Genomic DNA, 24,005 nt, shown 5'->3' with positions numbered 1-24,005 from the left:
AACTGAGCTGCAGTATGGATGGTGAAATAATTGCAAGGAAAGTCATATATTCTAGACCAAAATTTGAAAATGCCACTGTAGTATAGTTTCATTACAAATTGTACTGTACTGTAGTTACAACAAATAAAATAAAAGATATATAAACTGATACCAGAGTAAATAAATATGAATTACAAAGAGAGACTAAGGACAATAAAAGTTCTCTTGATTAAAGATGGGAAAATGAAGATATATAATAAGCACACACAAGATCATAAAAAGATAAGATAAAAAAATAAGAGAGATCTTATCATTATCATTAGGGAGAACAAGATACCATAACTAAAAAACTAAGAAACAATTGGTGAAGAAAAGGAAACAATTCTTATTGCAAAGTAGAGTGCAAAACAGATGTAATAGGATTCAAGAAGATGCAATGTTCTACAAACACTGGAAACTTTCAAAATATTTATAAGACTAAATACTGAAGATATACCACAAACATAGTTCTGTTCCTATAACTTCACATAGATACTCACATAGGTAATCACATGACAAAAGGAGCATAATGTAAATCAGCAAAATTATGTGAAGAAAATCTCACTTCCAATAGCATTATAAAACTTAATTCTATCATTCTCAGAAATTAGTGACGAAAGATACTACAGTATTAACAAAAATCAGCACCTATCATAATCAGCTGATTATTACTTTATTAATAATGTATTTTTGTCTTAATATAGAATTTTTTTTCAAGAATTGCATACACCAAAGTTCAAATGTAACATTCAAACTTTCTAGTTGAATAACTCATTAAATTGTAATGACATGAATGTAAACAACTCACTGCCCAGAGGGTTCAAACCCATGGCAGGCAATGTAGCACATGGTCCAGTGGATAATGCATTAACCAGCTAGTTTTAAGACTAGTTTGAATGGGGTTGAGCCCTCCATGCAGTGAGTTTTCTAGTTGTGTTGTATATAAATAATTATGGGAATGCTTTCTAACACATAAGCAAAGACAAAACCAGTCTCCTTAGAATACTCACTCTTACCAACCCTAGAGAAGAAACCCACAGTCCAAGTCAAAGTTTATTTCCACATGATATAATGTTCATACAGAAATGGGTGACATTTGACTGCATGCAGAAAGCCCATGGTTATGCAAAGCATTTTGGTGAAGTAGACTTTACCTCTTCAGCAGCTACTGTAAAGACATTCTGTGGGGAGATGAGAAGGCTGACAGAGCGTGCAGTATGAAGGGCAGATGTGTTGCCAGAACGGGAGGATGAGGACAAGGTGGAGGCAGTACTCAAACTTTCCGCAATGCGCATCAGCTTACTCAGACTGGAGCCAGAATCAGCAAATAAATTTGTATAAGTAAACTGTTCAAAGTATTTTTTTTTATTAACACATTGACCATTTCCCACCTATATGACTGAGTACAGTAGAACCCCTGTATCCACTGATTCAGTTTCAGTTATCCACAGTTTGCTGTGGCCCAAAAATACCTCTTAATATTGCATAATAATAGCACCAAAGAGCAAAAGTAGGGAAGCTGGCAGGTTTTCAAAGCCTAAGTGAAGCCATGAGGTGCTTCCCATCAGTGAAAAGTGATAATTCTCTACTTACTGTGCATAATTTATCAATCATACTTTACAGTAGGGATGTATAGATAGGGTTTGGTACTATCCACGGTTTCGGTATCCACGGGAGGTCCTTGGAATGTATCCCCTGTGGATACGGAGGTCCTACTGTATTTGTATTTTTCATTTTGCTCTATGAGCAAGCTTCTGTATAGCTTTTAAGTATCATTTTACAATTTTCAATACAAATTCATGTTTTCTGCATTGTACAGAACTAATTTTCCTTTTTTATTGAATCTATAGTATATTGTTTAGTATCTAACTTAAACTTTAATAAAAATTAGAATTTTTTCTCTACAGAATGGGTGTAAGGTAAAAAATAACTCTCAAATTAAACTAATTACATTACATTTATGTTTAGAAATTTGTTATTTTTACAGAAAGATTGTATAAATACAGTACTTCACCTCTGTGATCTTTAGATTACCACCCACAGGATGGGTATGGGGTGCATAATATACATATTATACTAAAACTAATATAGTATACAGCATATTCTATACTACATATAACACCTAAACAGCCAAAGAGAGAAAACACAAAAACTGACTGATGAAATCATAATAGCACGATTGCAAACAAACTAAGGTATGGGTGGGGTTAGAACCCATGGCAAGTGACCTGGAGTTTTACAACTTACTTGCCATAGGTTCTAACCCTACCTGTACCATGGTTCACAAAAACTGACCTGTTAAAATCCCAGGCAGAGGCAGTAAGGGTGTTGAGGGCAGAAATGAGTGGTTTGAGAGCAGAGGAAAGTGTGTTGAGGGTAGTAGTGAGGGGTGCCAGGGCCTCCAGGCGACCCAGTGAGGCCAGCAGAGCTCCTACCTGACGCACAAGGTGTTCTGCTTCATAACCTCCAATGGCCTCTAGTACCTCTGATACCTGTGGGATGGTGAGAGGGAAGGTGGTGAATATACCTAGGTTAGGCTTCTATATACTCATGGCAGGGTGGAGACCATGTTAGTCAGAGTTAATGCCTGACACTGGTGTACAAATGCAAGTATTAACCACACAGAAAGACAATTTAGTGATAGTACATACTATACAATATCAAGTTGTTCTTTTCTAAACAAGTTGCCCTTACACAGTCTTTACAACTTTCTATCACAATCTTTGGTAAATTTACCTAAAATAATGCATGTTTTCATAATCTATCTATAGAAATAGATTTATCACAGGCTAATATGAATCTTTTGACAAATCCATAAAAGGAATCATAAATAACATTATACCATAATGATAAGTACTTAATGGCTGAAGTTCAATAGACATTCACATTATACAGTATTTTAAAGCACATTTCTCTATATCTATTTAATTCAGAGCCCTAAGCTAACATACCAGCTGACCTTGTCAAAGAGTGGTCCAGGATCAAGCGAGTCTACGAAAACTTGCGAGATGTTAGCAGCCTGATTGATGGGCAGGTCACACAAACTCATTGAGATGTTATCCACCTGTGACCTAACCAGAGTCACCAGGAACTGACTCAGCTGTTCTGGCGAGCATACCACCTCTTTCACGTTACGGTAGCCGACCAGTGACATGACCTGATAAAATAAAAAATATCAGTAAAAAAATTAAAACACAAGGTTTATGAAGGAAAAGTGGCCTAAAAGCAGATGAAAATGGCAAGGACTCTGCTTATCCCACTTTTGTGATGAAGGTAACTGGTTTTTTTTATCACTTGAAAATCTGCATTGCCCTCGCAAAATAAAATACTGTTGCTAAAGTAATGCTATATGCAAGTTTTGGGTCTGCCTTTACTGTATTTTCACTTTTCATCAGAAGTAACTTAGGAGGCAAATCTTCATATGATCGCACTTAACTTCTAGACTGCAAATTTACTGTTGACTATTATATAGATATAGATACAGTTATACAAGTAGTATACAAAATATCCTATATAGTAATAAGCTGTCTTGGGTGAGCTATTGTGGTTGGATGCCACAAGGAGCTACTGTACTTTAATATGAGAGAACAGTTCCTTTAAAGGTGTACATGGTGAATTTTGAATTGAAGGTAGTGGTAAATGGCTGGACAATGGAAGTGTTTTCTGGGAAGATGATTACAAGCCAAGGTGGATGTTCTACAGTGATGGCCTAGCATGACCATGAAATGTAGCCTGTTGCAGGACAGCTAAAGCTGTCCGGCATGGAAGGAGGGTGATGCAGTGGAGTCTGTGAAATGGAATCTATGAAGGGAGTCTGTGAAATAGAATCTATGAAGGGAGTCTGTGAAATGGAATCTATGAAGGAGGTCTGTGAAATGGAATCTATGAAGGTCGTCTGTGAAATGGAATCTATGAAGTAAGTCCTTTTCAGGGTTGAAGGTTGTGTGGGAATCGAGGGAACTCAGGAATGGGTTGCAATGATAAGCAACTTTTGTGAATGATAATGTGGTAAATATTGAGCTTGTAGTGCTTTTTATTTAATTATAATCTATAGCCATCGAGTCAGATACTGATTATATGGAATAATTTCTGCCCTTGAGGCATATATGTGAGATAATTATTTCCAGCATTGCATTATATTTCAGCAATCCTATATAGTAAGCTGTCTCAGGTGGGCTATTATGGTTGGATGCCACAAGGAGCTATTGCACTTTATTTTTACACAACAGTATGTACTACTTTCCGCTCCTGTCTGAGAAAAATAGATTAATAATATTAATTATCAAGTTTATGAAGGCTTTGAAGGTTAAGGGTAGGGCCATTTTGGTTTGTTCTGAGTAGCTGAATGAGGTTGTGTAGTGAGCACATCTGCATTGACTTCTTGAAGCAATGGATATGTTTGTTGAGTAACAGGTGCCTGTGCAGCGGGTAGGTTATCTGTGTTAGTGCAGGTGGGAGCAAATTGGGTGTTACTGTTTTAAGTGACCTAGACAAATATAGAAATTAGGTTGATAAGGGTAAAAGGGTGTATCAGATCACATGCTTCCTGAGCAAATGGTTAAGGTATTTCTTCACTCATTAAAAAAAAAAAAAAAGTCCCATTTCCTTCGCATCTGGAACACATTCATGTTGTGTATAACACTAAAAGAATTAAAAAATACACACAGGCCGTCTTCCACCGTGGTAGGGTGACCTGAAGAAGAAGAAACAAAAGCTTTCATTCTTTTTACATTTAGTAATTTATAGAGAAGGGGTTGCTAGCCCCTTACTCCCAGCATTTTTGTCACCTCTCAAGACACGTTGGCTTAAGGAGAGAGGATTCCATCCACTTCCCCACAGAGAAATTGTAAATATTCTGCATATGTGGTGGTATTCTTAAGGATTTAATTTTGATTATGATAAGATAAGATTTCGTTCGGATTTTTAACCCCGGAGGGTTAGCCACCCAGGATAACCCAAGAAAGTCAGTGCGTCATCGAGGACTGTCTAACTTATTTCCATTGGGGTCCTTAATCTTGTCCCCCAGGATGCGACCCACACCAGTCGACTAACACCCAGGTACCTATTTGCTGCTAGGTGAACAGGACAACAGGTGTAAGGAAACGTGTCGAAATGTTTCCATCCCCCGGGAATCGAACCCGGGCCCTCCGTGTGTGAAGCGGGAGCTTTAGCCACCAGGCCACCTCGGTCATCTGACCAAGGCCTTCCGCTGGCTTACCGGTCCACCCCTTTAAAAACCAGGATTGTAATTCTTTGCTAGGTACAATGTTTGTTAGGAAACAGGACAAGAGGTCCCAGACGCGGGTCTTAGTCATATGATGACCCACAGCTGGAGTTTTTGGTCATGTGACCGAGGCCTTCCGCTGGGTTACTGGTCCACCCCTTTAAAAAATACGGTTAGGTTAGGTTAGGAAAGGTTCGTCAGGAAACAGGACAAGTGTTTCCTGACCGGGTCTTAGTCGTATAATGACTTAAATTATGTAAAGGACCCCAATGGAAATAAGTCACTCTGTCTGACTTTTTTTGGGTTATCCTAGGTTCTCTACACATATGCTGCTATGTATGATAATTCTATGTAACTGTATTTGTGTATACCTGAATAAACTTACTTACTTACTGCTTCCTCCTCTTTGATTCGCCGGTACGCTCCAGGCTTGGGTCTTTTCCAGATGGTGACCCAGCCTTGGTTCCGTGTCGGTTATAATTCTTTGCTAGATGCCACAGGAATTTTTTATTTGTCTGTTTGTACAGGATTACCTGGAGAGGGTTCCGGGGGTCAACGCCCCCGCGGCTCGGTCTGAGACCGGGCCTCATGGTGGATCAGTCTGATCAACCAGACTGTTACTGCTGGCCGCACGCAAGCTGACGTAGAACCACAGCCCGGTTGGTCAGGTACTGACTTTAGGTGCCTGTCCAGTGCTTTCTTAAAGACAGCCAGGAGTCTACCGGTAATCCCCCTTATGTATGCTGGGAGGCAGTTGAACAGTCTTGGGGCCCCGGACACTTGCTATGTCATCTCTCAATGTACTCGTGGCGCCCCTGCTTTCCATCGGGGGAATGTTGCATCCCCCGCCGTCTTTTGCTTTTATAGGAGAGTGATTTTCGTGTGCAAGTTTGGCACCAATCCCTCCAGGACCTTCCAAGTGATTATGTAATTTAATTTAATTTAAGCCAGTTTAAATTAACTTAACCTAACTTTAACTTAATATAATTTAAACGCAAATAACTATATTTAAAAAAAATGGAAACACTCAGAAATTTGACGCTGATTACCAAGTTAAAAATTGATGTAAGATGGATGACGTCAAAAAACTGATAAGCACAGGTTGCAGGTAGTGAAGGGTTCTTGATCCATGGAATGAGCCACCCTCTACCTCCTTTGATCAAGACACTAAGCAGTCACGGTATTAATTAAGGGAAATAAATCCCTGATTTTATCGAGTTATCTTAGGCTAAATCAACATAATTAAAGAAGTTTGTATGCGAAGGTCTAAATTAGAGCTTATGTAATAAAATCAAGAGATACAAGTGATATCTCAATATACTACCACAGAAGCAGAGTGAAAAGAAGTAATATTTCAAGCAGGTTCGTGATATTTCACATTATCAAGGCTGTTCCTTATTAACGAGAACAATCACGAATACAACTACTCTGTAATTTGTAAATAACTTTGTAACTTGTCATGATTGTGACCAGATCTACCTGGAGTTCATTACCTTTGTAACTTGTTCAGCTATCAAAACTTTGGGGCCCAGTCCCTGGACTCATTATGTATCTCTGACAGTCCCGCTGTCCAGACTTCCACTATTGTGTTGCACCCCGGCGCTGGATCCATAAAGCCTTCCCTCCGCCACACGTGTCCAGTACAGGTTCCTTTCAGCCTTGTTGCTGGTGAAGGGTCTTGAAATTCACTCTTGATCCAAGGAATTCGGACTATCCTTTCCTTCTTCGGATTACACATGAATATTCCTCCACCTCGCCCATTAACCAGATGCTGTTTGACCATTAAGGGTTTAGCGCTTCCTTGTTACATCAGGGGAAGCGCTAAACTCTTAAGTGTCATAGGCAAGACTTCTTCATGATCATGAATAATAAGCACAGGTTAGGCAGCTGTGGCCAAATGCCTACATTTTCTTACATCCGTGCCAATAACTAGATGTACAAGTTAGGTTAGGAAAAGTTTGCCAGGAAACAGGACGAGTGTTTCCTCGCCGCTGGAGCTTTCGGTCCATCTGACCGAGGCCTTCCACTGGCTTACCGGTCCACTCCATGAAAAATTAGGGTTATGATTATAACCATTTTTTTAGATGTACAGTATAATGGTCGCTGCACGATTCAAGAAAGGTACATCCGTGTATACCATAAGTTGCACAACCCAATCCCAGTCTGAGTTGGTCGACTGGTAGACAATATTACTGCCATAAATGTACGCCTCGACACTCTAAAAAAGAAACAACTCTATACAATGCAAGAACTATACATGCCAGATAGAGAACATCCTATACAAGTGGTAAATACCACGGATTACATCATCAATACTCCTCCTCACAGGACTCAAAGAATGACTCTCCCACAGAGGGTCCGTCGTTTTATACATAAAGATGATTACCATCGACCCATGATATTGAGCAACCTCCCTGATGAAGGGAGACATCTTATATAACAATCTAATGTAAAAATTATGCTATTTACCATGGCTGGACACCACCTGTAAGAAGCCATTGTCACGTAATTCTATAAGCTGGCCAGAAAATTATTGCCTTCATTGTCGCATAAATATCCGTTGTGCAACCGCAAAAAAAAAAAAAAAAAAAAAAAAAAAAAAAAAAAAAAAAAAAAAAAAAAAATAAAAAAATAAAATTAAAAAAATAAGCTAAAAAAAAAAAAAAGCAATTGCAACTACCAATTCAGAGTCATGTACTTATATATCTGTTATAACTATGTGACTCTGATGGGTTAGTATTATACCCCTTAAAGAATATCTAATCATTTCACATACACTTTTTAAATTACACCAAAGTGGTTGGGCCACTTACCTTTTATATATCCTACCTCTCTCCCCCCTCCCACCCTTTTCCAATATTTCCATCCTTACCCATTGTAGATAGTTTTAATGACCTTGGTGTAATAGATAGTCTTTTTAGTATGATACTAAGATGTTATCTTCATTGTAGAATAATAAGAAAATATTATAACCTTTATATTATAATAATAAGGTAAAAGGACCCCAATGGAAATAAGTCACGCTGTCTGACTTTTTTGGGTTATCCTAGGTTCTCTACACATATGCTGCTATGTATGATAATTCTATGTAACTGTATTTGTGTATACCTGAATAAATTTACTTACTTACTTACTAAGACTGGTAGACAGCAACCATCCAGGGAGGTACTACCATCATTTTCAATTAATTTAAAATAAAAATCTGTTAATTTGCTCTTACTTATCTTACTACTTCATGAACATGTAAGATGACAGGTAAATCTCACAAACTTCTACTGACATTCAATATACACGTAAAATTACCTTTACTCTCCAGTGAGCTTATGAATAGTTCGTAATCCAGTAATACATTCTCTTCAGCTTAGGAGGCCTGGTCTGAGACCTGGCTGTGGCAAAGATAATCCCTCAGAATCCTGTATGACCTTTGTGGGTTTAGCGCTTAAGTTTTGACTGTAATAATAATAAACCCAAGAATCACTATCCTAACCTATCAGACAACCTTAACCTCCAGCTTGAGGTATAACAACTAAACCTTACAGAGGCAGAGAAGCTGAAGTTAAACTTCCTCAGGAGGTATAAGAGCTCAGTTAACTTCGTTATCAGTGCAATCAATTTACAGATTTGCTGGAAGCTTACCCTGGAAACATTGATTTTGGCTTCTAGGAGAGCTGAGACAACACCGGGATCCAGGTGGTGGATGGATGTCAGCTCCTGGGCCAGATAATCCGGGGATTTGATGATGTCACGGACCTGCAGCCCCTTTTCTGTAACGCCATGATAATTAAATTTAAATTTTCAATAATAGATAAGAAAAAATATGTAACTTTAGTTGGATACTGATCCACACTAAGTAGACCTAACTCACACCCAACCACGTAATTTAACTAAAAATATACTAGTACATTTGGACATTTATTGCTTCTGTGAATTTATAGTGCGCAATTTTTTTCCTTCAAAGTCTAGTACATAACGTTGCAGGCCACGTTAAATTCTGCACATTTTGTTACACAAATATTAAAAGAAAGTGTAAATTAGTCAATAAGAGAGATCGGGCAAAACTTTTACTAACAAATTCAAATAATAAATGTTATATGTAGCTATTTTTTCGGACTTTGTAAAAAAAAAAAATCATTCCTGAGCGACAAGTGAAGCAATTCTCTTTCTTTGGTACTCTACCTCCTTTGAAGGGAGGTTCCTTGATGCTAGTGAGGGGTTCATGATCTAGGGAATTGAATCTGTGCTCCAGATCCTTGAATTGAGCCTGAATGCCTCCACAGGCACTGTATAATCCCTATGGATTTAGTTCTCTCCATAATAATGGAACTTGTTCAGCTATCAAAACTTTGGGGCCCAGTCCCTGGACCCATTATGTACCTCTGTAATCTTTTTGACTGTCTCCCACAGGATGGGTATGAGGTGCATAATAAATATATTAAACTAACTTCCTCAAAGAGTAGCAACGAGGTTGCTAATCTTATGGATGATTGGCAAGGTAAAGGAGTGACAGAGATGCTGACTCACGAGTGTGGTGAGGGTGGGGGGCTGGTGAAGAAGGTAACGTATGATGAGTGACAGACACATGTTCATTGCAAAAATTGTATACAATACCGTCAGGTAGGTGAGTAAGACACACGTGCAACAGTTGGCATCTTTACTGTTGAAACGTTTCCGCTTACAAGGTAAATATCTTCAGTCACATAAATATGAAGACAGCAGGAGTTATGACGCGGTAGAAATGATGTGATCAGTCTATCATCTTTGAGTAAATAGATGATGAGGAACTGACAACCTCATAACCCACTTTAAGTTGACAGACTGGTCAAATCATCTTTACCTCGCCACCACTACTGGCGTCTCCTTATTTATTCTCTGTATATGGAAAAGCCTACCGTGTAGGCGAGAAGTTTCAATAAAAGACACTCAACACATGTGCCTTACCGATAATTTGATGAATAAAACGCATGTACAACACCTGGGTTATTCCCGATACGTATCGCCAACCAGTTGCAATCAATACAAAGGTTATTTGAAGGTATAGGTATAATCTTTGTCAAGAAACAGAACAAGCGTTTCCCGACGCGGGTCTTGGTCATATGATGACCCACAGCTGGAGCTTTAGGTCATCTGACCAAGGACTTCCGCTGGCTTACCGGTCCACCTCTTTAAAAATCATGATTATGATTTTTAAAGAGGTGGTAATTAAGGATTTGCAACGAGATAGTAGAAAACGATGTAATCACTACCCTCATCCTAGCTGACGGTGTTCACCGTAGTCCTGATGAATACGAAGACTGCCTAACCTTCAGAATAAAAATACCCCAGGTGTTGCACGTGTCCTTACTCATCATCATGACAGAGATGTACTCACCCATGAGTGTGGTGAGGTTGGGGTTGGTGAGAATGTCAGCCACCTGGGTGAGACGGTCGAGGCTGGTGGGTAGGTCAGTCATCAACCCCACAATGCCACCTCCTCCAGTATCGTCCCACCGTAGCGACGAGTTCAACAAGGCGTTGATCCTGTGCAACATTTATTTTAATTGAGTACAACTTCCTCGTGTTGTTAATCTGATCTATATGTTTTTAAAGTTCGACAAGAGCTTATTTTTTGTGCACTTTTTTTTATCCTGTCATACAAGCTCACACAAGATGGGTTTCCTGCAGCACTCCATCACGTGACGGTTTTCCTACATATTCCACCACAGGATCGTTTTCCTATCATACTCCACCACAAAGAATGACTTTCCTGTCATACTCCACATGCATTACAGTTTTCCTGATATACTCAATCACACAGGACGGTTTTTCTGCAATACGCCATCACACAAGATGGTTTTTCTGTCATACTCCATCACAAAATTGTTTTTCTGTCACATTCCATCACACAAGAAAGTTTTTCTGGTTTATTAAGTGTGTGTAATTCACTTTTCAACTATCATTCCAGTATAAATTACTGAAGAAGAGAGAGAGAGAGAGACCAGCCAGGCCAAAGCAAGAGGTGTGGCACTTACGGAGCACCCGGGTAGTGGTCGAGGAGGTCATCCTGGCCCTCCTGGTAGCAGGTGTTGGGAAGGTTACACACAAATGACTGTATGGCCGCAAGCGGTGACCCCGACCACAGCGCCCGCGAGCGGAAATGACCTGCGGCAGAAGTGTGTTAGCAAGAACACAACGCTCATCAATGTCAATATCACCTACCAGTATGTCACGAACACGTCAGTAATACGTGATGAACACAGTATTAATGCGTCACTATATCGCCATGAACGTCGCCAAAATGACACTAAAGCGTCATCAATGACTTGCAATACGTCATCAACACTAGTAATGCGTCATGAGCACGTTAGACACTTTGATGTATTACACTAGTAATACATCAAAGCGTCACTAATGCCATGGAAATGTTGCAATACACCGTCAAATACGCAAGTAATGTGTCATGAACGTCATCAACTCGTCACTAATGAACAATGAAAGTCACTACTACGTCATCAACACTGATATGTAAACACTTCACCGATATATCATGAACATGTCACCAAGACGTGAAATTCAATTACAAAAGATGTGGACACCACAGCACTGATGATCTCTTGTTATAATTGTAGGTGCACAGGCGCGCGCGCGCGCACACACACACACACACACACACTACTGGAGTTCTATGACGGTGACAGCAGTAAGACGAGAGAGAGAGAGAGAGAGAGAGAGAGAGAGAGAGAGAGAGAGAGAGAGAGAGAGAGAGAGAGAGAGAGAGAGAGAGAGAGAGAGAGGGTACTGTGTGTTTTCTTCGACTGTAAGAAGACGTTTGACACAGTTCCACACAAGAGATTAGTGCAAAAGCTGGTGGACCAGGCAGGGATAACAGGGAAGGCACTGCAATGGATCAGGGAATACCTGTCGGGAAGACATCAACGAGTCATGGTACGCGAAGAGGTGTCAGAGTGGGCGCCTGTGACGAGCGGAGTTCCACAGGGGTCAATCCTAGGACCGGTGCTGTTTCTGGTATATGTGAACACATGACGTAAGGAATAGACTCAGCAGTGTCCCTATTTGCAGATGTGAAGAATTCAATCGGACGAGGACCAGGCAGAACTACAAAGGGGTCTGGACAGGCTGCAGGCCTGGTCCAGAAACTGACTCCTGGAGTTCAACCCCACCAAGTGCAAAGTCATAAAGATTGGGAAGGGCAAAGAAGACCACATACAGAGTACAGACTAGGGGGCCAGAGATTATAAAACTCACTCAAGGAAAAGGATCTTGGGGTGGGTACAACACCGGGCACATCTCCTGAGGCGCACATCAACCAAATAACTGCTGCAGCATACGGGCACCTGGCAAACCTAAGAACAGCATTCCGACATCTCAATAAGGAATCGTTCAGAACCCTGTACACCGAGTACGTCAGGCCTATATTGGAGTATGCAGCAAAAGTTTGGAACCCACACCTAGCCAAGCACGTAAGGAAACTAGAAAAAGTGCAAAGGTTTGCAGCAAGACTAGTCCCGAAGCTAAGGGGCATGTCCTACGAGGAGAGGTTAAGGGAAATCGACCTGGCGACACTGGAGGACAGGATAGTGGGGATATGATAACGACATATAAAATAGTGAGAGGAATCGACAAGTTGGACAGAGATAGGATGTTCCAGAGATGGGACACAACAAGGGGTCACGGTTGGACACTGAAGACTCGGATGAATCACAGAGATGTTAGGAAGTATTTCTTCAGTCACAGAGTTCTCAGAGAGTGAAATAGTTTGGGAAGTGATGTAGTGGAGGCAGGATCCATACATAGCTTTAAGAGGAGGTATGATAAAGCTCATGGAGCAGGAAGAGTGACCTAGTAGCGACCAGTGAAGAGGCGGGGCCAGGAGCTGTGACTCGACCCATATAACCACAACTGGATACACACGCACATCTTCCCAGATGTGGGAACAACAGAGACAAAGAGAGCCAATGGTTCAACCAGAGATACAGAGGGAAAAAAAGAAGCGTATGAGGGTGGAAAAGCTTCAGAAAGTGAAGGATAGACGAGAACAGAAAAGTGAACAAATTAAAAAGAAACGAATATGCTAGGGTGGGGAGGGAGGGAGATCAGCGACAATTTGAGAATGACAACAGAAAAGACCGATCGGTCTGAACCATTACAGTTTCACAGCAACATCAGAAAGCAGACGAGAATAAAAAACCAGATTATTCGACTGAGCTCAAGAAAAATTTCAAGGCGCTCGTAAAGTGCTGATCGAACGATCTGAAGAGGTCTTCTCGGTGGAAACAAGGGCAATACCCGAGAGCCTGGGGGACAGGATACACCGACAGGCACTGGACGCCACACACACACTGGAAACTTTTGATGGACTTGGTTATATCAATGACAATAGGACCTGACAAGATGTCACACAGATTCTGCGAGGGAGCAGAAGAGTTGTCTGAAACATTAACTTAGATCTACAACACATCAATGGATACAGGACAGTTTCCAGAGATCTGGAAGACAGAGAATATAGTACCAATATTTAAGAAAGGAGGCAGACAGGAAGCTTTGAACTAGTTGTCTGACTTGTATAACATGCAAGGTAATGGAGATTTCCAGGAGAACAGCAGGGCACTTGCAGAGAAGTGGTATCATAAATAATAACCAGCAGGGGTTCAGAGACGGCAAATCTTGTCTTACGAACCTGTTGGAGTTCTATGACGAGACAGGATAGGTAGGGATGGGGGGGATTAGATTTTCTAGACTGCAAGAAGGCATCTGATGCTGTACCCCACAAGAAACTAACATTTTTCCTTGAGGAAGAAAAAAGTTATGTTCAAAGAAGAATGCCAGAATGGGGAAGATTAACGAGCAAGGTTCCTCAAAGATCAGTATTAGGACCAGTATTAGGTTTGTGTGAATGCCATAACAGATTTGGTTGTGTCAGAAGTATCCTTTTCGCTGATGACGCAATACTAATCAGGATAAAAAAAAAAAAACATGGAGACAGGGGAAAGAATTCAAATTCATATGGACAAACTGCAAAATTGGTCAGATAAGTTGTTGCTTGAATTCACTTCAAGCGAATGCAAAGTTATTAAGATTGGGGAAGGAGCCAGAAGACCAGACATGGGGTATAAACTCGGGAGACAGATTGCAGATCTTATTCAGAGAGAAAGAACTAGGGGGTGAGCTTACTGCCTAGCATATCGCCAGAGGCTCCATCAGCCAAATGATTTCTGCAGTCAGCGTGTGTCTGGCAAATTTCAGTTGAGAAAATGTAAGGGTATGCAATGAGGCTAGTTCAGGAGCTACGGGTTAACAGCTGAGAAGTGGCTAACGGAAATGAATCTAACGACATTGGAGGACAGAACACTGGGATTGATAACAGCCAGAGAAATTGACAGAGTAGACAGAGATAAACTGTTCGAGAGGCAGGAAAGAGGTACTCGGGGAGCACGACTGAAGTTAAAGACACAAATAAACCACAGGGATATAAGGAAAGTATTTCTTCGGTCTCGGGGTGTCGTAAATAGAATGACTTCGATAAAGTGGTGGAGGCAGGCTCCGTACATAGTTTTAAAAGCAGGTATGATATGACCCATTTATTTTATTTATTTATGTCTTTGCAAATAGTACATTGAGATTTTGTATTTACAATAATGGGTTCCAATGAAAAGAGAGTCTCTATTATGCTTAGGCATTATGGGCCGACTTAACATTATTGGCTTACAGACTACTTAACACTAAGAATTATGTCGTAGCTGTACAGTAGAATATTAATGATATCATAGTTGTACAGTAGATTATTAATTATAAGTGAATCTAATTTAATAAGTCAAAAGATATATTCATATATTAAAAAAATGCTTTTGTGAAAACAATGATTCAATTATATTCCTCTCAACAATGTGTACTGAGTATTTAGCATTTAGTCTAGGGTGATTAAGTGGCTTTTGAGAAGAGTCTTAAATTGATTTTCAGACCGGGTTACTTTAGTATCTTCTGGTAATGAATTCCAAATTTTGGGGCCCTTTATGTGCATAGTTTTTTTTACAGTGTGATATGGACACGAGGTATATCAGAAAGAGATCTGCGTCTTGTGTTATGGTCATGTGTCCTGTTAAGGTTGGTGAGAAGTTTGAGTGGAGGGTTTACATTTGCGTGTATTGTTCTGTGTATGTAGTAGGCACATGAATAAGTATGGATATTCTTAATGGTGAGCAGATTCAAACTTTTGAAAATTGATGGAGTATGCTGGCGGGAGTGGGAATTTGTTATTCTGACTGCTGCCTTTTCCTGGGTTATTAGAGGTCTTAGGTGATTGAATGTTGTTGATCCTCATGCACAAATTCCGTAGGGCTGAAGGGAGTGATTCTGACATGCAGAATGTTGAGAGCTACCAAAAGCTAGCACTCGACTCCCTGCAACCACAAGCAGGTATAGATGAGTACACAAGCAAATGGGAACAGGAAAGTAGTTATTTGAATTCACCCCTGATAATTGCAAAGTTATGAAATAAGAGAGGAGGCCAGACACGGAGTACACAAACTTGTAAGAGAGAAACTACATAAATTGGTACTTACAGACATGTTGAACAATGAGACACATTCCCAAATGTTTCACAAGTCTCATTCATCAACTTGTTGGCTTTCTAAACCATCAGTATAAAATGGGTACCTGGGTGTTAGTCGACTGGTGCGGGTCGCATCCTGGGACAAAACTGACCTAATTTGCCCGAAATGCTCAGCGTAACAAGTGGCTTTCTATATAGCAGTATGTCACTGATGTCAGCTAGGCCTGTATACCTTGTACATGCACTTGTAGTAAATAGATTATAATATCATTTTTCGCATCACTTACAGACATGTTGGTGATAGGGAGGAGCGGTGGTCTTGAGGGAGGCCAGTAAGATGAAGGGAGCCACAGCCAGCAAAACGGACCCCAACACCCACGGCTGCATGTACAATGGCGGCCGCAGGGAGACAAATGCATAATTTATTTATAAGTATTTCCCGTGAGTATAATGATAATATAAGTATTGTATGATCACAGCCTTGGTGCAGAGGCGACTAACATCCATGTAGCAAAGGATTATGCTAAGTTCGGTTGTGCTCCTGCAACCTTGTAAAATTAAAAAAAAAGAAGTGTTTACAATCAATAAAATGGAATTTGTACTAAACAAACTTGTCAACTCACTACTGCACCCAGCATATTCAAATAGTTGTCAAACAAATGCAGCTAGACACACACATTATTCACGGTAAGTATGGTAAAGCTGGTTATGTCTTATCCTGTATATTACCGTATTGTCCGCCATATAAGCTGTGCTTTTTTTCCCCATAAAAAGTCTTGGAAAATCAGCCTGCACCTTATATGCTCAAGGTCAGGGTCAAGGGAAGACTTGGGTTACACTTTAGCAGGTGTTTACTAACGTTACATAACAACTGCTTGAATACAACGTTTTACATGTCTCAAATGATCGTGCGCCTTATATACCGGAAAACACGGTAGTTATATTATCTATTTATAATGATAAAATTGCAAGAACCTTGATAAATATTGAACACTGATAGCGAGCTGAGAATTGAAATTAATGATGTAACCAATTGCACAAAGAGAACACCATTTGAACGTAAAAAAGTGAACTTATATCCTGTACCATGAAAAAAAGATAAAAATGTGTATATGTATAGAAAAAAGTGTGAGTATACTCGCCCAATGACGTAGATAAGCTAGGTAATGTCGCCAACAGGAACATCTAAATTGTGTGGCAACGCTACTTCCCATCTCCGTAACACACACACACCTGAAAATTAAATTTTATATATATATATATATATATATATATATATATATATATATATATATATATATATATATATATATATATATATATATATATATATATATATATATATATATATATATATATATATATATATATATATATATATATATATATATATATATATATATATATATAGTATGCATACCTTTATTCGGCACTTGCAGTTACCAGCACAGTGTTCATGGGACCTACCAATTTTGGCCTCCGTTTAAATATTTAATAACTTGGTCACCACCCACAGACAACAAGTCTCAACACATTCTGTGAACCACCTCACTATCACCTCTCTTTGTTTTTGCTTCATCCAGTTTCTTTCATTAGACAGATTCTTCTCTTAATTTCTCTCTCTCTAGTTAGTAGTTACTAGTGATCAAAGGCACTTGACGATAGACACCTGGCCTGGTTTGTGTACTCGCCTAACTGTGGTTGCAGGGGTTGAGCATAGCTCCTGGCCCCGCCTCTTCATTGGTCGCTAGTAGGTTACTCCCTGCTCCGTGAGCTTTATCATACCTCTTCTTAAAGTTATGTATGGATCCTGCCTCCACCACCTCCCTTTCCAGTGTGTGTGCATTTGTTTATTTACTCGTGAATATTCTCATCCTAGTTGCCATGTCACTTATCGATCAACCTGTGACTAAACGTCTAACCTTTAAAACGGTATTCCAATTTGCATTCCATCAACTCTAATTATCACGTACGGTGTGATCATGTCTCACTTCTCTCTTCTTTTAGTTGCCTTGTTTAGGTTCATTTCCTTTAGTCTCTCCTCACAGGTATTCTCTTAGGCTCTCTGACTTATTGCTAACCTCAGCACTTGATCCAGTCACAAGACGTGCTTTGTCAGGTGTGGGCTCCATGCTGGTGCTGCACACTCTGATATTAAACCACAAATATGGAGTCTAATTTATCTGATCAATGTTCTATTCTAACCACCAGGCTTTTTTTTTTGTCAGGTATACAGCTCCTCTCCAATTATTCATTCCGTCTCCTGTTTTCCTTACCTTAAAATCATGTATGCAATCTGCAGTGAAGTCTGCACAGCCTGTGTGCACAATTCATTGCAGCCTGTGTGCACGCTTCGCTGCAGCTTGTGTGCACGCTTCACTATAGCCTGTGTGCACGCTTCACTGCAGCCTGTGTGCACGCTTCACTGCAGCCTGTGTGCACGCTTCACTGCAGCCTGTGTGCACGCTTCACTGCAGCCTGTGTGCACGCTTCACTGCAGCCTGTGTGTACGCTTCGCTGCAGCTTGTGTGTACGCTTCGCTGCAGCCTGTGTGCACGCTTCACTGCAGCCTGTGTGCACGCTTCACTGCAGCCTGTGTGTACGCTTCGCTGCAGCTTGTGTGCACGCTTCACTGCAGCCTGTGTGCACGCTTCACTGCAGCCTGTGTGCACGCTTCACTGCAGCCTGTGTGCACGCTTCACTGCAGCCTGTGTGCACGCTTCACTGCAGCCTGTGTGTACGCTTCACTGCAGCCTGTGTGCACGCTTCACTGCAGCCTGTGTGCACGCTTTACTGCAGCCTGTGTGCACGCTTCACTACAGCCTGTGTGCACGCTTCACTACAGCCTGTGTGCACACTATCACAACCTCAGTACATTGTATTAGGAGCTAAATTGTATATACACGTACAATAAATCTATTTTTACTAAAACAAACATTTGAAGGTAACAGTGAGGTTAACCCTTGAACTTGGAAGACACTGTTGCTTCTAACTAGTTGTACTGTTGCTGTGAGTTGCATTGATCTAAGTGGTTCATGGAAGTACCAGGTGGGAATCTTCACTGTAAATGCACTCACTCTCACACGTACCCCCCTCTCTCTCTCTCTCTCTCTCTCTACACGGGGTTTTACAAGGTTAGGTTAAGGTTCCTAACTTAATTTACAAGCTAAGAACTAGTACCTACATTAGCTCATTTGAAAGCCCTTTTTATTTTTATGAGACATGCAAATAGGGAACAGAATGAAGTTAGTGCCATCTGTGGGCCACCGATTTCCATTGGTCAACTATTTCGCTGATATCTATCTATCTATCTATCTATCTATCTATCTATCTATCTATCTATCTCTCTCACACACACACAAACTCAAACAACTGCACATCCCAGAACGACAACCACAACCAAACACGAAAAGAATGACAACTACTTCCCCCCTCCCTCTCCCCAGAAAAGTATAGGAGTATTCAAGAGCCAAAGGCTTACCATCATCATAGCTAAGGGCTAAAACCAAAGAAGAATGACAGCTACAGCTAAAAGCCGTCACAACACACTGGTACTGAACTATAAAAATGAAACCTGTCTAGGAATTCAACATATCGTGATCACCTGAAGTTACTGACCATGGCCAGCTGTGATGATAGTGACTGTTGGTGCTCACTAGGAAGGTAGGTGCTGCAGCACCTCTTACATCTTAGTTACTACAGTAATTAACTAATGAGAGCTAACACGCGCTCTTTCAAGCATCCTAAAGTTTTTTAGCTCGATTGCTAACTCACTCAGCTTACACAATAAGCACCGTGGTTTGATCCCCGGTGCGGGTGGAGACATTAGGACGTGTTTCCTTAACACACCTGTTGTCCCTGTTCACTTAGAGTTATCCAACTAGTGTGGGTTGCATCTTGGGGACAATTTACCTAATTTAACCGAAATGCTCTGCATAACAAGCAGTTTGCTATATAGTCGTATTACATTGATGTCAGCTAGGCCTGTATACCTTGTACATGTACTCGAAGAAATAAAGATTGTTATTATTAAAAAATAAAACACTATTTTAAAAACAAAAACTGACAAACTGACACTTACTCTAATAACAACCCGGACCTTCTCCTACGGAGGATATTCCAGTATTGAAAATTTGACGCCAATCGGAAGAGGCTTTCCTAAGTATTCCCGTGACAACCAAAAACCTCGAATGGTCTATATAAAATTTACCAGATGGCACCTGCACATTACAATGGTTCCATAAACTTTCAAAAAGTTATATAGTTTATCACTATTCGTAGTTTAAACGAAAACCTTGGAGGAAGAAAAATTTAATTACTTTATGTACCCCTTTTTGGTTACCTAAACCATGATCTTGCAACCGGTTAACAGGACTGGAGTTTTTTGAGGTGGGAAGTAATTTACCTGCGCTTTGAAAAAAATGTGTGTGGATGTTGTTGTTCAGTGGCTCGGTGTCTAAGCACTTCTGGAAAGACAGCTCAGGAACGAGCAATGGTGAAGTGTTTTCATACGATCTTCTGGTCAACGTCACCTCAAAGAAGGTTCTTTGATGCTGGTGAGGGGCTCTTGATCTAGGGAATTGGATCTGTGCGCCAGTTCCCTGAATTGAGTCTGAATACCTTCCATACCCCTCCCCACAGGCGCTGTATAATCCAACGGGTTTATTGCTCCCCCATGATTATAATAATTTGGGTCAACCTGCCTTGGTGGGAAATGGCTGATGTTTAAACGAATTTTAACTTATCAGTAAATTACATGCAATTAAAAATTAACTCACTTCTTTGTTACTAAGTTTGATGACAAGATGAGGGAACAATGGAGCCGGTGTTGACCCCTCGAGGGATGGTAGGAATGTGTGAGGTTGACACTTGCAGCGTATATATACTATCATGTATGTTGGTATAGTGAGTAGACTGCACCGTCACCCTCCCACACACACTGTCAACCTTCCTTCCCACTACCCCAGCTGTACTTCCATCACCATGGGAGGCGTGACACGTTGCACACTGGTGTGAACATTTCACTCACAATCACAAGGTCACGGGATCGATTTCCAAACACACGTCAGTACATCAAAGAAGATAAATGTTTGGTGATTGTTATAATAAAAAAGAAGCGCTAAACCACAAGGGCTAATGTTTGGTGAGCCAGCTTTTAAAGTAACCATAATGCGTTTGTCCTCTTAATGCATTTAATATCTTACAGTACTCATTTATTAAAAAAACTGACATTCATGAGAGAAAGAGGGAGTGCTAAACCAGTAGGAGCCATACAGCACCTGGGGAATGAAAGTAAATAGGTTCGATCCAAAGGAGGGTAAGTCAGGTGTCCTTTGATCAAGAGTACCTCACTGGCTTCCAGGAAGCACTATGTATATAGCGTCCCTGCTCTAAATAGACATATTTGTTATAGTGTATAGATTATTATTATAATCAAAAAGAAGCGCTAAGCCACAAGGGCTATACAGCTATAGTGTATAGAGACCTTTTAAAGTAGATATTCTTGTTATACTGTACAACGTCCTTTTTTAAATAGATATACTTGTTATACTATATGGCGTTCCCTTTTAAAATAGATATACTTGTTATGAGACCCATAGCCTCGAAGAAATGGATAAAAAGGCTTCAAGGACAGAATATTTGGATTTCTTCCTGAAGCCGTTGGAATATTCCACTTCCCCTACCACCCCATCTTTTCATTCTTTTTTACCAATAGGTATATTTTATTACATAATATGGTACAAATTTATGAGATGCATTGTTGTATAGCGTCCTTTCTTTCATTAGACATATTTGTTATAGTACACAAATATAGCATCGCTACTGTTAAGTAGATATATTTGTAACAATATAGTGTGGCTTCATCAAGTCTATTTACTTCCCTGGTCGCTATGACCATCTGTTAGCCTCATCAGCACCAGCTGTGATGTTTTTCTTTTAGTTTTTAACCTAACATTAGATATACCACCTCGTTGTGCTACCATCTACATCAGTGTTAATGCTGGTGAAGGGATCTTGATCTACTGAACTGGAGCTACCCCTGATAACCTCCTGTTCCCTAGGCGTTGTATGACCCATGCAGGTTTAGCGCTTCCCCGCGATGATAATATATGGTACTGTACGAGGCTACTAGAGTGCTGTTTAAACGCTGCGGTCATGATGACATTACCAACAATTCTAGACATACTTTAACTCTGCCGACTGTATATAACTCATAACAACTGTGACTTGAACGTTTGTTTAGTTCTATAACAATATGCTCTGGTGTGCTACTAGACCAGATGCCGTGCTCCTTCCTTAAGTGAATGTGACCTGACCTGACTAGGTTGGGTTATTGGCTTGGGCTGGTGGGGGACTTGGACCTGCCTCTCATGGGCCAGTAGGCCTGCTGCATTGTTCCTTCTTTCTTATGTAAATATGTATTTGAAACTCTTGTAACAGAGCTGTCCTTGTGGTGTCCCGTCTACAGTGAGATTTTCATTATATACTCTTTAAATTTCCAATGGTTAAGTAAGTAAGTAAGTAAGTTTATTCAGGTATACACAAATACAGTTACATAGAATTATCATACATAGCAGCATATGTGTAGAGAACCTAGGATAACCCAAAAAAGTCAGACAGAGTGACTTATTTCCATTGGGGTCCTTTGTGATGTTCATGTGACTGAACTCAAGAGTTATGTAGCACCTCTACTATATCTGTATCCATAATTCTTGTGAACAGTTCAATACGGCTGTAACTTGCTTAGTTGACTGCCGGAGCCCAGTCTAATATTTTCTGTTTTGACTACCACTCACATGATAGATATGGGGTGACTACTGCTACTAGGATGGATATTAGGTGACCACTGCTACTAGGATGGGTATTAGGTGACCACTGCTACTAGGATGGGTATTAGGTGACCACTGCTACTAGGATGGGTATTAGGTGACTACTACTAGGATGAGTATTAGGTGACCACTGCTACTAGGATGGGTATTAGGTGATCACTGCTACTAGGATGGGTAGTAGGTGACTAGGATGAGTATTAGGTGACCACTGCTACTAGGATGGGTATTAGGTGACCACTGCTACTAGGATGGGTAGTAGGTGACTACTACTAGGATGGGTATGAGGTGATTACTGCTACTAGGATGGGTATGAGGTGACTACTACTAGGATGGGTATCAAGTGACTATTAGGATGGGCATTAGGTGACCACTGCTACTTGGATGGGTATTAGGTGACCATTGCTACTAGGATGGGTATTAGGTGACCACTGCTACTAGGATGGGTATAAGGTGACTACTGCTACTAGGATGGGTATGAGGTGACTACTGCTACTAGGATGGGTATCAGGTGACTACTGCTACTAGGATGGGTATCAGGTGACTATTAGGATGAGTATTAGGTGACCACTGCTACTTGGATGGGTATTAGGTGACCATTGCTACTAGGATGGGTATTAGGTGACCACTGCTACTAGGATGGTATGAGGTGACTACTGCTACTAGGATGGGTATGAGGTGACTATTAGGATGGGTATTAAGTGACCACTGGTACTTGGATGGGTATTAGGTGACCACTGCTACTAGGATGGGTATTAGGTGACCACTGCTACTAGGATGGGTATAAGGTGACTACTGCTACTAGGATGGTATGAGGTGACTACTGCTACTAGGATGGGTATGAGGTGACTATTAGGATGGGTATTAAGTGACCACTGGTACTTGGATGGGTATTAGGTGACCACTGCTACTAGGATGGGTATTAGGTGACCACTGCTACTAGGATGGGTATTAGGTGACCACTGCTACTAGGATGGGTATTAGGTGACCATTGCTACTAGGATGGGTATGAGGTGACTACTGCTACTAGGACGGGTATGAGGTGACTACTGCTACTAGGATGGGTATTAGGTGACTATTAGGATGGGTATTAAGTGACCACTGCTACTTGGATGGATATTAGGTGACCACTACTACTAGGATGGGTATTAGGTGACCACTGCTACTAGGATGGATATTAGGTGACCACTGCTACTAGGATGGGTATTAGGTGACCATTGCTACTAGGATGGGTATGAGGTGACTACTGCTACTAGGATGGGTATGAGGTGACTACTGCTACTAGGATGGGTATGAGGTGACTACTGCTACTAGGACGGGTATGAGGTGACTACTGCTACTAGGATGGGTATTAGGTGACTACTGCTACTAGGATGGGTATGAGGTGACT

The 24,005-nt window shown here is 40.7% G+C and overlaps 1 protein-coding gene across 2 annotated transcripts in view; it reads right to left on the bottom strand.

The window, feature by feature from the left end:
- The window catches only part of LOC128687048 (uncharacterized), a 195,726-nt gene extending 178,695 nt beyond the window's left edge, over positions 1 to 17,031 (bottom strand). For both annotated transcript variants that reach the window (XM_070082543.1, XM_070082544.1), the window contains exons 1-8: positions 16,931 to 17,031; positions 16,076 to 16,169; positions 11,251 to 11,380; positions 10,611 to 10,759; positions 8,879 to 9,006; positions 2,978 to 3,175; positions 2,314 to 2,510; positions 1,173 to 1,326 (exon numbers count right to left, since the gene is read on the bottom strand). In XM_070082543.1, coding sequence (XP_069938644.1) covers positions 1,173 to 1,326; positions 2,314 to 2,510; positions 2,978 to 3,175; positions 8,879 to 9,006; positions 10,611 to 10,759; positions 11,251 to 11,380; positions 16,076 to 16,169; positions 16,931 to 17,002 — 1,122 coding nt within the window. In that variant the 5' untranslated portion in view covers positions 17,003 to 17,031. The remainder of the gene's footprint in view (positions 1 to 1,172; positions 1,327 to 2,313; positions 2,511 to 2,977; positions 3,176 to 8,878; positions 9,007 to 10,610; positions 10,760 to 11,250; positions 11,381 to 16,075; positions 16,170 to 16,930) is intronic.
- Positions 17,032 to 24,005: the final 6,974 nt, after the last annotated feature.

Source organism: Cherax quadricarinatus, chromosome 7 (assembly GCF_038502225.1).
Source record: "Cherax quadricarinatus isolate ZL_2023a chromosome 7, ASM3850222v1, whole genome shotgun sequence".
NCBI classification, from domain to species: Eukaryota; Metazoa; Arthropoda; class Malacostraca; order Decapoda; family Parastacidae; genus Cherax; species Cherax quadricarinatus.
The sequence above is the reverse complement of the archived record's forward strand: the minus strand, read 5'-3'. Positions and strand labels throughout refer to the sequence as shown.